At 36.5% G+C, this 14,451-nt stretch overlaps 1 protein-coding gene and 1 pseudogene across 1 annotated transcript in view; both read left to right on the forward strand.

The window, feature by feature from the left end:
• Positions 1–14,451, forward strand: part of DNAH8 (dynein axonemal heavy chain 8) — a 330,443-nt gene that overhangs the window by 39,557 nt on the left and 276,435 nt on the right. Inside the window, exons 9-12 of the mRNA XM_078446877.2 lie at positions 602–778; positions 1,825–1,938; positions 8,003–8,110; positions 10,681–10,782. Of these exons, the coding sequence (XP_078303003.2) occupies positions 602–778; positions 1,825–1,938; positions 8,003–8,110; positions 10,681–10,782 (501 nt within the window). The remainder of the gene's footprint in view (positions 1–601; positions 779–1,824; positions 1,939–8,002; positions 8,111–10,680; positions 10,783–14,451) is intronic.
• Positions 12,763–14,303, forward strand: LOC144616289 (dnaJ homolog subfamily C member 2 pseudogene; annotated as a pseudogene).

Here is a 14,451-nt window from a genome sequence, read left to right on the forward strand (position 1 = left end):
ACTGCCATTATTGTTTTTGTTTTTTTTTTAAATTTCCAATTCTTATGCCTTTTGGTTGCTTTTCTTGTTTGGAGACCTCCATTACCACGTTGAATAGTAGTGGGTGGTGTTAGTGGCAAATTTTTCTTGTCTTTGGTTTTAAAGTGATATTTTCTAAAATTTCATCATTAAATATGAGGTTTGCTATAGATTTTTGGTAGATACTATTTATCATGTTAAAGAAGTTCCCTTTTGTTCTTAGTTTCCTAAGAGTTTTTCTTTTAATTTTTTTTTAATGTTTATTTTTGAGACAGAGAGAGACAGAGCACAAATGGGGGAGGGGCAGACAGAATCTGAATCAGGCTTCAGGCTCTGAACTGTCAGCACAGAGACCGACACAGGGCTCGAACTCACAAACCATGAGATCATGACCTGAGCAGAAGTCAGATGCTTAACTGACTAAGCCACCAAGGCGTCCCAGTTTGCTGAGAGTTTTTAATATTCTTCAATTAAAATTTATAAAAATTTTTAGCTTCCTTTGAAAAGATACAAACAATGAGGTTTTACCAAAGAAGAAAGTAGCATTCTTAAATTCCGTGAATTTTTTTTTTTTTAATTGCAGGTACTTATTGAGAGTGAGCAGATGAGAAAGGAAGCTGATGACTCAGGTCCACTTACTGAATTGGAACACTGGAAACGCATATCAGCCAAATTCAATTATATCATTGAACAGATTAAAGGACCAAGTTGTAAGGCTGTCATAAATGTGCTTAATGTTGCACACTCCAAACTGTTAAAGGTAAAAGGCCTTTTATTTTAAAATTTGATATGCTTCAGAAAACCAACTAGAAAATTACCCTTCTTGAACTGCTTCTTCACATCATATACTGGAACCATGTGTTGAGAGTTTTAAACGTTGAGTGAGGCTCTCTCATATTCCACAATTATTTCCCAAAGAGGAAAAGGAAGTATAGAAATGAAGACTTATTTCTCAATATTTTGTGTATCAATTTTGACAATACTACTATGGAATGATTGCTATTTATTTTTAAGTTGCTTTTGAAATTGTAAATCAATAGAGGCTCATTGAGGTAAAGAACTACATAGAAAGTCAAAAACAAAAATGTGCTCTTGTTAGATAGCTCATGTCCACTAGTCCACAGTTTGGTTTGATTTTTTCTGGGTCCTTTTATTTTTCTGTATTCTTTCTTTAAAAAATTTTATCTATATTTATCTCTATCTGTATCTGTCTATCTAGATATATATCCTTTTTTCAAAGACCCAAAATAATGCAATGTTATAAATAACTAACCTAGAAAAGTCACTCCAGATAGAAGCAAGTCCAGCTTAAGCCTACAGACAAAATGTTAATTACAAACAGAATGAGTCTTTAGTTTTAGTAAATCATTTAAGGTGTTTATGATAACTTTGTCTTAAATAATATAAGAAACAGATGTATCAATCACATTTCAGTATCAGCTACTTTAGTATATGTATGATTATGGAAAATAGCCTGAATTTCTTTTTTTTTTTAAATTTTTTTAATGTTTATATTTGAGAGAGAGAGAGAGAGAGAAAGAGAGAGAGAGACAGTGCACAAACGGGGGAAGGGCAGAGAGAGAGAGACAGGGAGACACAGAATCTGAAGCAGGCTCCAGGCTCTGAGCTGTCAGCACAGAGCCTGACGTGGGGCTCAAACTCATGAGCTGTGAGATCATGACCTGGGCTGCAGGCAGACGCTTAACCGACTGAGCCACCCAGGTGCCCCCTGAATTTCTTGACTAAAATTAAGTACAGTGATATATTTGGATGTTTCATGGAATTCTTATACATTTTTTCCCCTAGAATTGGCGTGATTTGGATGCAAGAATAACAGATACAGCAAATGAATCAAAAGATAATGTCAGATATTTGTACACTTTAGAAAAAGTGTGTCAACCTCTCTATAACTATGACCTAGTAAGTATGCTTTTTAAAGTGTACTTTTAAAAATAACTCATTTTAAAATAACTTAATATATGTGTATTGGGAAATGTATACTGCAGAAAAATTATATAAAAGATATATTTTCCTGTTATACATCTATCATGAATTATAAACTTATTTATTATTCCAAACTACATTTAAATATTTGACATTATCATGAGTATAATCTCATTTGTGAATTAAACTAATTAATCCATTGCACATCACAAATTACCCCAGAACTGATTCGCATAAAACACAGTTCCTATAAATCAAGAATCCAGGCATAGCATAGTTTGAGTGTCTCTGCCTCAGGGTGTCTCATGAAGTTGTGGACAAACTATTAGCTGGGAATGTGGTCTCACTGGAAGTGGAGACTCATAGTTGGAGGGTCCACTTCTAAGCTTGCTCATATGGTTGTTAGCAGGCCCCAGTTGCACACCACATGAGTTTTTACATAGGGTAACTTGCTTCCCCTAGGGTGAATGATCCAGGAATGAACAAGAGAGAGTGCCCAACCAGCATTACCCTGATATCAAAGCACTACAAAAAGAAATAGAAAGATATCCCATGTTCATGGATTGGAAGAATGAATATTGTTAAAATTTCCACACTACCCAAAGCCATCTATATATTCATACAATCCCTATCAAATTTCCAGTGACAGTTTTTGCAATAATGGAAAAAAATCCTGAAATTTATATTGTACGTACCCACAAAAGATGTCCACTAGTCAAAACAATCCTGAGAAAGAATAATAAAGCTAGAGACATTGCACTTCCTGATTTCAAGCTATACTGCAAAGCTAGAGTAACTAAAGCATTATGGTACTGGCATAAAAATAGACACATCAATCAGACAGAAACAAGAGAGATAAATCCTCACATATATGGTCAAAAATTTTTGACAAGGGAGCTAAGAATACTCAGTGAGGAAAGGATAGTCTCTTCAATAAATAATATTGGGAAAACTGAATAATCATATGCAAAAGAATGAAGTTAGACCCCTATCTTACATTGCTCACAAAAATTAACTTGGAATGGGTTAAAGACTTCATTGTAACACAAGAAACCATAAAACTCCTGGAAAAAAGAATGGGGAAAAACTTCTTGACATTGGTTTTAGGGATGATTTTTTGGATATTATATCAAATATGTAATATTATAATATATATTATGTATAATATAATGTTATATATAATATATAATATAATATAATAATATATAATATATATAATAATATATATTATATAATATATATATTTTGTATATATATATCAACAAAATGTAAAGGCAACCTATGGAATGGAAGAGAATATTTGCAAATCATATGTCAGATAAGGAATCAATGTTCAAAATATGTAAGAATTTATACAACTCAATAACAAAAGCAAACAATATAATGGAAAAAATGGGCAGGAACTGAAGAGACATTTTCCCAAAGAAGTCATCCCAATAACCAATGAGAACGTGAAAGGAAGCTCAACATCACTAATCATTAGGAAGTACAAATCAAAACCACAATGTAATATCACTTCATAGCTATTAGAATGGCTATCATCAAAAAAACAAGATAACAAGGATGTGGAGAAAAAAGAACCCTTGTCCACTGTTAGTGGGAATGTAAATTGATGCAGTCACTATGGAAAACAGTACGGAGACTCCTCAAAAGATTAAATAGAATTATCATATGATCCAGCAATTCCACTACTGGGTATCTTTTCAAAGTAAATGAAATAAGGATATCTGCACTCCCATGTTCATCACAGTATTACTTACTCATAATAACCAAGATATGGAAAAAACCTAGGTGTCTATCACTGGATAAGTGGATATGTATATGAAAGATGGAAATCTTGCCATTTGTGACACGGGTGGACCTTGAGGACATTATGTTAAATGAAGTAAGTACGACAGAGAAAGACAAACACTGTGTGATCTCACTTATATGTGGAATTTTAAAAAGCCAAACTCATGGTAACTAACTCATAGAACGTTAGTTGCCAGGGCTGGAAGTGGGGGAAATTGAAAGATGTTGGTCAATGAGTATAAAATTCCAGTTATAAATCCATAAGTTCTGGGAACCTGATGTAGAGCATGGTACATTTTATCCTTTCTTTAGTAGAGAGGGGAAGTCAAGGAAACTAATATTTGTTGAGAACTTATGGCAGTGTTGCCCAACTTTGGCTGGGTGTTGCCTCTTTTGTGCATCACGTTTAGCCAGGAGAGTTCCTCAGGCAATTGTGTTTTTAAAGGTGTCCACAGTGTTGAAAACCCCTGGCCTTTTACTGTGGGCATTGTAATATATACTTTCCATGCATTTTCATTCTGTATGCAAAACAGTCCTCATTTTAAAAACAAAGAATAGAATTTGAGCATTTCTACAACTGTAAGTCATGAGACTGAATTTGAATCTAGCACTCTGGCATTTTGCTTTGTTTTTGTTCCTACTTCTCCATGCTGCTTCTTCAAGTTATTCTCTAAGTTAAAATGCTTTCAAAATAATTTATATTAGTGTCTGATATACATATTCAGCATTCTCCATTCTAATTTTTGAAGACATAGTCAAAGCCTCCACATACATGTTGCCATTGGCTATATGGTTTGGTTGGCCAAACTTTTTAGGGAAAGGTCAATGCTGGTTTCATCCTGGAGTCAGGGAAAGAGGATTTGGAGAAGATAGATATGTATAGGGGTGGTTCATAGCCATTCCAAGATGGTTCCGTTAACCAAGGAGTTTAATGTAGGTGAGGAGGGAAAAATGTAGAGTTGAGAGCCTTGGTCAGGACAGTTCTTACGGCCATGCAGGAATCTATTCTCCACCAGAAAGCACCATGAGAGAGAATAGGAAGACTTCCAGGAGCAGTCTTGGAATTGATTCCATAAAGAGATGATGGGTTTTATTTACAGCTTATTTACACCTTTAGTACCAGCAACTGGACTTCTGCTGGGGACCTTTTAAAAATCCGTTTCACATTAGAACATTTTGCATCACTTTTTAGGTGTTTGTGTGCATATGATCATGAGTAAAACAAACCAAATTGGTAATAGAGAATTATGGCCATTACTTGGCTCACTCAGGAGCTCAGTGACTTGATTCCCCAGCTTTATAGCATGTGCAGTTAAAATCTATTTCTAAGAAAAATCAGAATTATCACATGTCACATGCATTTGGGCTTATTCACAAGAGTTGAAGATTCAAATATTAAATAGACATATATTTAAAGTCTATTCTAGGAGGACTACCTGCAAGTAGATATTGATGAAACAAATGTAACAAAACACTAATTTTTGTCAAGTGTAGTGATGGATATAACTGATCATTATACTATTCTCTGTACTTTTCTATATTATTTAAAGCTCTTCATTATAAAAAATAAACTTGGAAGAAAGGTACAATGCTTTTTATTGTTATCAAGCTCTCTAGATTTTTAGGTGTACTAATTTCAACTTCTTGGTTCAAAAGACTTGTTTAAATTTATAGAATTTTCACATCTTTTAGTTCTGGTGTTCTTTTCATCCTAGTAATTTAAAAAATTTTATTCGATTGCTCTAGCCATGGATATACATTATTATTATTATTTTGTTGCTGTTGTTGTTGTTGTTGTTGTTGTTGTTGAGCTTTTTATATTCTCTGATGAGGGAATGTTTCAAACATTATCTTTGATATTAAAGAAGTACTAATAATACTGTCATATAATTGCTTCCCCCTCATATAGTCACTATCTTCGATGCATTCACTATTCTTTTTATCCTCATTTTCTTTACTCTCATTAATAGCAAACAGCAATTGCTTTGGTTTGTAACTCACAAACTAGTTTAGCTTGTAACTCACATTTGAGCAGGAAAAGTTCAGAGGACTCATGCTTCCATTTCTTGTTGATAAATTTTATGAATTTTATGTTTAATGTTTCATTTTATTATCTTGCTATTGCACTTTCTGGGTATTGGCATATCTGTCGTGTATTTTACATATAAAGTGTCAAACGCTGTGTACAGATAGGTAAGAACTATGTGCTCAAGGAGCTTCTCTAATAAATGATGTTTAAATTTAGATGAAGGTCATTTTCCTGATGGACCCATTTGGTGCCATCTCTGAGCCTTCTTCACTGGAGCGAGGGGCACTTTGTAGACTTGCTTTATTGAGAGTGGAAGGGACTCCTCCAAGGCTTATTTTCATTAGACTCTTTCTGATATACAGATAACACATACAATATGAATTCTGACATACAAGGTTACCTGCAAAGTAATGATGTTAATTTACATAAGTCACATACAATTGATTTAATTAAGCCATAGTTAACACCTGATGCCTAGGACATACAGTACACTATTCAGTAGTTATTTCTGGTTTTATTTTGTCATTATTAAAGAAATCTTTTATGGGCGCCTGGGTGGCTCAGTCGGTTAAGCATCCGACTTCGGCTCAGGTCACGATCTCACTGTCCGCGGGTTCGAGCCCCGCGTCGGGCTCTGTGCTGACTGCTCAGAGCCTGGAGCCTGTTTCAGATTCTGTGTCTCCCTCTTTCTCTGACCCTCCCCTGTTCATGCTCTCTCTCTGTCTCAAAAATAGATAAATCTTAAAAAAAATTTTTTAAAGAAATCTTTTATATATTCTGTTTTGTCCTAACAAAAGGCAAGCTCCTTGATGGTGGAACAGCCATTGACCTGTTCTTCCATCCTGATTTGTGTCATAGTTAAAAGCAGGGTCTCAAAATCTCAGGCACATAACTGTAGTTATGTAACAACTGTGGGACAAGGTACTTAACTTCCCTGCTTCTATGTTTTCTCATCTGCACAATGGGAATAATCATAATACTTTATTTTTTAGGTTCTATGACAGTTATCTTTCTCACATTTAACATCTCTGTACTCAGAGCACATCTTATAAGAGAGTCCAGTCTTAGGAATCATTGTGGATGTGACTGGACACCATCTTAGATTATTAGTTTTCCGATTGAAGTGTTTTTTTTTTTTTATTTTGTTTTGTTTTGTTTTGTTGGTAACATTGGTATGAATTTAGACTACGGTGAGTAAGTAACCAGCCTGTGGTACAAATCTTCAGGACAGTTTATTCTCCCACCATACCCAAGGAACAAGATTTGGACATGGAATCTTTGTTCCTGTCATTTTCTCCATGGCTCCTTTATTTCATGAATACATTTACAGAGGGCATTTAGCCTGTTGGTGGCTTAGTTTTACGGGAGAGTTAAAACTTCCCATATTGAGCATTTTTTTTCCTTTCTTGCTAATGTATAAAGAATTGGTGCCATTTTGTAATCAGTGATGTTTCAGATGTGATGATCTAATGTACCTTAAATGATCATTGTCAGCATAAATTAAGGTAATATGTGAAGCTCTTTGCCTAGTGCCTGGCATATCGTAAGCATTCAATATACATTAGTGATGGTTTACGTCTCTCTTGTACTTGTTTCCCTTTGCTGAATGTTTTTCCACTTGTTTCACTGTTTTGCATGTATCTCTTCCACTCTGTTGTGACTGCCTCTAGAACTGTCCTTATATTTGAATTTATATATTTGAATTTCTTCCAAATATCCTCCAAAACTGGTGGTAGTTAGTAGTTTTGCTGAAAGGTGAATTAAATTGCACAAGTGGAAATAGGTTTTAGTCTGATCTCTGTTTTAAACTAGCTTTCTGGCCATAAGCAAGTCACTTTACCCTTGAAGATATCAAGTTTCTTCATCTTTAAATAGATTATCTTGAACTATTCATCCTAAAATCATTTTCACCTCTTAAATTTTATTTTTAAACAAACTTTTAAGGTTAGATGTACAGATAAGTTACATTGGCAGTACAGAATCGTCTTCAAGTTTCTCCCGTTAACACCTTGCATTTTCTTGGTACATTTGTCAAAACTGATCTTCTTTTTCTGTTCCAAGATCCAGTCTGGGACACTACATTGCATTTAGTAAAAGTTGACTTTAAGATCAAAGTTTCAGCCTTATTTTATGCATGTTTAGAGTTTTGAATTTTATAGAATATTGTTTATTAAAAATATAAATATATGACAGACTTCCCTTAATATATTTCAATTTTAGGTTTCCATGGCACATGGAATACAAAATTTGATTAATGCCATCAGAATGATTCACGGTGTGTCACGGTATTATAATACCTCAGAGAGAATGACCTCGTTGTTTATCAAAGTAAGTTTCCAAGGAAGAAATCACACATGTCACCCTGTAAAAAAGTTAATAATACTTTCCCTCGGGGCCAGAGAAGGGAACTGGGAAGTTTGGGTGCCTCTCCGAGTTATGGATTTCAATACTTCCAGTGGACAAGAAATGAAAGGTGTTGACTGGTTAGTTGTACTTAACTGAAGGTGTACCCTCTTTTTGTTAGAGGTAAGCCCTCAGGTTTTTTGTTTAAATGTAGCTGGTGCTTTTCTAATTTATTCTGTTCAGATAGTTTCCTCAGGACCTAAGAATTGTGTCCACTATTAACAATGTGTCTTTAGCCTCTCCCGGTGGCCCTGTAGTTTGTGTAAAATCTTCCTGTGATGACATATGGTTCATCACTTAAGTAACTTGAAAAATCATCCACGAAACACACGAATAGAATTTCTTTGTGATTCAAGCAGAACATAAATATATAAAGTAACAGTCACATTTCTTTTAACAAGCAAATGAATAGATTTAATCGTCATCTATTTCCCAAACAAGGCAAGAAGTTTAGGATTTTTCCCCATCCCTTGTCTCTCTCTTTCTTGTTATGTATGTCCCACGCTGAGATTTCTCATTTTGTATTTTTGTTAATATTTAAAAAAAAATTTTTTAACATTTATTTATTATTGAGAGACAGATGCAGAGTGTCAGGGGCAGAGAGAGGGGAGACACAGAATCTGAAGCAGGCTCCAGGCTCTGAGCTGTCAGCAGAGAGCCCGATGCGGGGCTGGAACCCATGAACCGTGAGATGATGATCTGAGCTGAAGTCGGTTGCCTAAGCAACTGAGCCACCCAGGCGCCCCTATTTTTGTTAATATTTTGAAACTATTTTGCCTAATATTTTGTTAACATTTTGAATCCACATGTATTCTGACTGAAATCTAAGCGTTGCTAGTTTCTTTGATCACCTCTGTTTGGTGATTTCCATATCTTCCTCCATCTTGGATTCATTATTTCTTTGGGTGAAAAGTATTCTCAAATGGTTCTTTCAGAGAGAGAGTCTGTGTGTGGTGAACCTCCTGAATTCCTGCATGTGTGAAAATAGCTTCATTTTGTCCTGCCACTCAAATGTTAGTTTGACTGGGATTCCAATTTCAACATAATTTTCTTCTGGAAACTTGAAGATGTTGTTGTCTCCTATCCAGGACTGTTCATGAGAAATTAGATGCTAATCTGATTATTTTTCCTTTGTAGGCAACCTATCTTATTCTTTCAAGAAGCTTTTAGGATTTTTTTCTCTATCCTTGAACTTCTAAAATTTCAAAGTGATGTGTTTCTTTTTACATTTATCTTGTTCTGTATTTGCTGGATTATTTCAATCCAAAGACTTTTGTCTCCATTCCTGAGAAATTTCCTTGTTTTGATTTTGACTATTCCTTACCTACCTGTTGAATTTATTCTCTCCCCTTGAATCTAACTTCCATTTCTCTTAATTTTTTTTTGTCACTTTCTGTCCTTTGACCTTTCAGCTCACTCATTTGCTCTTCATTTATGTCCCAGTTGCCAGTCAGTTCATCAATAAATTTTTTTTATTTTGATAATAAAAATTTCAACTTCCAAGTTCTCTAGTTGTTTTCTTTTCGTGATGCAAAATACTCTCATATCTTCCTCCTGAACTAATTTAGTTAATAAAAGATATTTTAAAATATTTTACATATTTTTTTTTGTATTTCCTTTTTGTTGAGTTTAATGCCTCTGTTACCATGTTTATTTTCTTTAATTGTTTGGTCATTCTTAGTTGTCTGCCTATTTTTGTCTTCAACTCCTAATTTGCCTTCCTGTGCTGTTCCTTGTAGTCTGTCTCTTGTGTGTGTGTGTGTGGGGGCAGGCAGAGGGGGAATGTCAAGAGCTTTTTCTCTGACATGTCCTCCTGGGGCACAGAAGCTACCTGGGGCATAGTCCACACTCATGGCTTTGTCCTGCCAGCATATGTCATTGTTACCTACTGTACAAGCTGCTCCAATTTCAATGTGCAGCATCATAAACAAGGGATACCTCTCATTGTCTCCCACCTCAAAGATTTCCCATAAATGTTCCACCTTCATGGTAACCTTCTCCAGAACTGGGTTCTGGTTTCCTCTAGTCTTCCCCCCCCACACCTCCTTTCTGGAAATTTGATCCCATGTGCTTTCCATATTTTAGGAATTCTCCAAAATGTCTGTGTGTCAACCTGCCATCTCAGTCTAACCTCCTGACCATTTAAGTGACTGTTTTTTTTTTCTCCCACTATTTTGGGGTTGTGGTTAACTTTAAATTTAGTTTGCATGTTGAAGAATGGTGAAGAATCACACTTGGATCCTAATTAGAGGAAAGATAAACAACAGAAAAATATAGAGGACTTTGAAATTTATGGCCCCAGTGACATTGACTTAAATGCCATCAAAATTTTGAATTTTCTTGGTTTGCACTAGAATGTGTATTTCTTTATTTTTTATATTGTGGTTTCATCTTGTAAATTTACTATTTATCATATTTTTTTGGTTATGGTTTAAAAATCTTAACCTTTATTTCTCTCTTTACCTATAGTTATTTTGGACTTGTATTTATTTTAGGTAACAAATCAAATGGTGACAGCATGTAAAGCATATATTACTGATGGAGGAACTGTCCATGTATGGGATCAGGAAACTCCGCTTGTATTAAAGAAAATTCAGGTTTGTATAAATACTCTTATTTTCATAAAGTAAAGGTTTCATTGTCTGGCCTACTTTTGTTTACTTTGTTCGTTCACAGAACACGTTAACTTTGAAAAAACATTTACAGAGTAGCATGAGAACATAAAAGGAGCCTCATTAGAATTATCAGCTTTCCTTTATATTTAGTGCTCATTTAGGGTATAATTTGTTCCTCATCTTATCTATGGCTGCCCACATCAGACTCTTCTTGCTGTATCATATACTCTGGTCCCTGCCTTTCACTCCAGCTCCTGTTAATTTCATTTTCTTGCCTTTTTGTTTTGACGACGACTGCCATACATTCTTAAATAATCAAGATGATAGATGGCTTCTGGTCTTGATCATCTTCTGGAAGAGGATGTTTCAGACATTTCCCCATTTTGCATTCTGCATTGCAAACCTGATGCATTCATAGGTTTTAGATACATCTTTGACTAGATTAAGGAAGTTCTATTCCTAGTTTTAGTACTAGGAGATATTTTTTAAAGTTATGAATGGGTTTTAAAAAAGAAATTTCTGCAGATATTTATTGTGATGCTTATTAGATTCTTTTCCTCAGTCTGTTAGTGTGATGGATGACATCTTTAGGTTTTCTAAAATGAGACTTTCCTCGTCATGGTATAATTAAAAAAAAAAACTTTAAAATTTGGGTTGCTACAATTTTGTTTGCTACAGTTTTTGCAACTATATTCATGAGAGATAGCCTGCAAATTTCCTTTCTCATACTGTCCTTGTCAGTATTTTTGGCACTAAGGTCTCAGAATGAGTGGAGATGGAGGAGGGGAAGATAGTATGCCTCCCTCCCTTTTCTATTCTCTGGACAAGTTTGTAAAAAATTAAAAGGATCTGTGTTTTAAAGTGTGCAGGAAATGAGCACAGCAGGAAGGCTTCATCCAGAAGTTGTTATTGGCTGTCTTCATGTGCTGTTCTGTGGACTTTATGGAACCAAGGCACAAGGTTGGGCCTGGGAGGCAGAGCCACAGGATGCTCAGTGCTCTCCAAGTGGGAAGTGAACCGCTGTACTCACAGGGCTTTGCCTAAGCACTGCCGTCACCATTTTCTGACCTCTGGAACCAGTGATGACAGGGAACAGAAAGTGAAGAACTACACTTATTGAGACAGGGAAACCCAAGGGACCCCATGAGAGAAAAAACTGGTTTTTTTCCCCCCTTTGCTTCTTTTCCAGCTTCTTTTCTTGCTAGGACCCGCACCGGCACCCCACTCCTCACATGCCTTGTAATGCAAATAGCATATGTCCTCCTCCTGAGGGACAGAGAGATAATGATATCTTTGGAGTCTTCCAGCACAATAGATGACATCTAAGGAATGACCCAGGCAGAGCCACCATGTGCCTATTCTAGACGACTGGCACTAGACATCTGGATGCCAAGACTCATTCAGGGAGTGAGTGATATGAAGGACACCTGGAACCTGCCCTTGTTCTGCTCAGTTCCTGGATGCCTAAGAGAATACATGCACCAGGTCACAAGTGCCAGCAAAAGCCTGAGACCCCAAGCAAAGATGAGACTCAAGCTCCTTTCCTTTTCTTTTTTTTTTTCAACGTTTTTTTTTATTTATTTTTGGGACAGAGAGAGACAGAGCATGAATGGGGGAGGGGCAGAGAGAGGGAGACACAGAATCGGAAACAGGCTCCGAGCCATCAGCCCAGAGCCTGACGCGGGGCTCGAACTCACAGACCACGAGATCGTGACCTGGCTGAAGTCGGACGCTTAACCGACTGCGCCACCCAGGCGCCCCGCTCCTTTCCTTTTCAAGTCTCCCAGATGGCTCTTCGTATCTGCTCTCTCTATATCTTCAAAAAACTTTTCTCCCACTTCCTGCTGGTTCATGTTTGATTTCTCTACTGCATGAAGCCAAGGTCCCTCTTAACTAGTCCTGTAGGACCCTGTCTTTGAGTCCTTAGACCTGGCCTGGCCTGCCTCATTAGGGTGGTTTCTCATGCTGAAAATACTTGATCCCAAACACGGGAAGAACCAGGATCATTATGTGGTTCTTGGATTTGGCCACGTAAGACAGAGTTACACAGAGATAGACCAAAGCTGCTCATAAAAAATGGTGTTAAAATATCACTGAAAGCAGCTGAAGAAACAATAAAAGAAGGAAATCATGGCTACTTCATAACTACTTGCATTATGAAAGCTTATGAAATGTCTGATCCAGTGAAAATAAGAGAATCTAACACAGCTTACTTTTCATAATTCAGTTACTTCTAAAAGTGCATTGAGGAGGGCACTTGTGGGGATGAGCACTGGGTGTTTTATGTAAGTGATGAATCATGGGACTCTACCCCTAAAACCAAGAACACACTGTATGCACAGTGTGTTAGCCAACTTGAAAACAACTTATATTAAAAAAATAAATAAAAGTGAAGCAAAGGACAAGTTCTTCAGAGTGTTTTCCCCAAGGCTTGACAGGAATTCTAGATAAAGAATAAAAAAGCTCATAAACTTGGTGATATGAATTCACCATTTGAAGATGGAGAGACATTTTATTCCTTCTGGTATAAGTTTTACTCCTGGAGAGGATTTTTGTATTTAAATAAAGAAGCAGGATGTCACAATGAGAGGAGATGGATTGAGAAGCATGACAGAGCAACAGGACATCAAGAAAAAAAAGAACTGAATTGAATGAGAACATTACTTGATAATGTATATATAGCTGTGATGCAAGGGTAAAACAATTTTTTTAAAAGAAAAAAAGCCAAGAAAGGAGCAGAGAAGAAAGCACAAGCAGAAGGAAAACAGAAGGAGTCCAAAACTGAGGAAAAACAAAGATGGGCTGAAGCAGAAGCTGCTTGGAGAGCTCAGGAGAAAGGAGAGGAGGTTATTGGCAAAGAAGGGAAGGATACCCAGGGAAAAAAAGCCATTAAAAGGGAAAGGCAAAAACTTCATAATTCATGGAAGACCTGGAATCACTTTTCTGATAATGAGATGGAGCAGGTTAGAGGGAAGGAAGAAGTGGAAAAACTTTGAGATAGGTTCCAACTAGCAAGCTTATGTATTTAAATGAAACGCATCAGCATCTACAAAAGAAAGAGGAATGGCTTCTCTGGTAAAACAGATGGTAGAAGCAAAAGAGCAAATTACAAAAGAGAAGGAGGAAGCTAAGGCCTTGAATGCGGCAAGTATCTAGGAATGCAGACAAATCAACTGTCGAAGGTGGAAATGGCAGTAAAAACCGGTCAGAAGAGAAGTGACCTGCAATTACTAATTAAAGCTGTGAACTTCTTCCTTGCTGGAACAAATTCAAGATGGGAAATTGTGTGTGTGTGCGTGTTGGGGGGGGGGGGTGGGTGGAGTTCCCCAAACCAACAAGCGATTCTTGGACACCAGCTGGGTGTCCTACAGTTTAACTCCATTTTGACGTATCTACCCAGACATAGCATCACATCCCACAGGTTAAAGCCCACAAGAGTGGGGCTTCAGATGCCAGTAGCAAGTCCAGGTTGTCAACTGGCTGTAGATTGGAGGTTCCAATGACACTCCCCACCTTGAGTTTCAGTAATTTGCTAGAGTGGTTCACAGAACTCAGAAACATTTTACTTGCTAGATTACTGGTTTATTATAGAAGGATATAACTCAGGAACAGGCAGATGGAACAGGTACACAGGGCAAGGTATGGGGAAAG

This window comes from Panthera onca, chromosome B2 (genome assembly GCF_046562875.1).
Source record: "Panthera onca isolate mPanOnc1 chromosome B2, mPanOnc1 haplotype 2, whole genome shotgun sequence".
Taxonomy (NCBI): Eukaryota; Metazoa; Chordata; class Mammalia; order Carnivora; family Felidae; genus Panthera; species Panthera onca.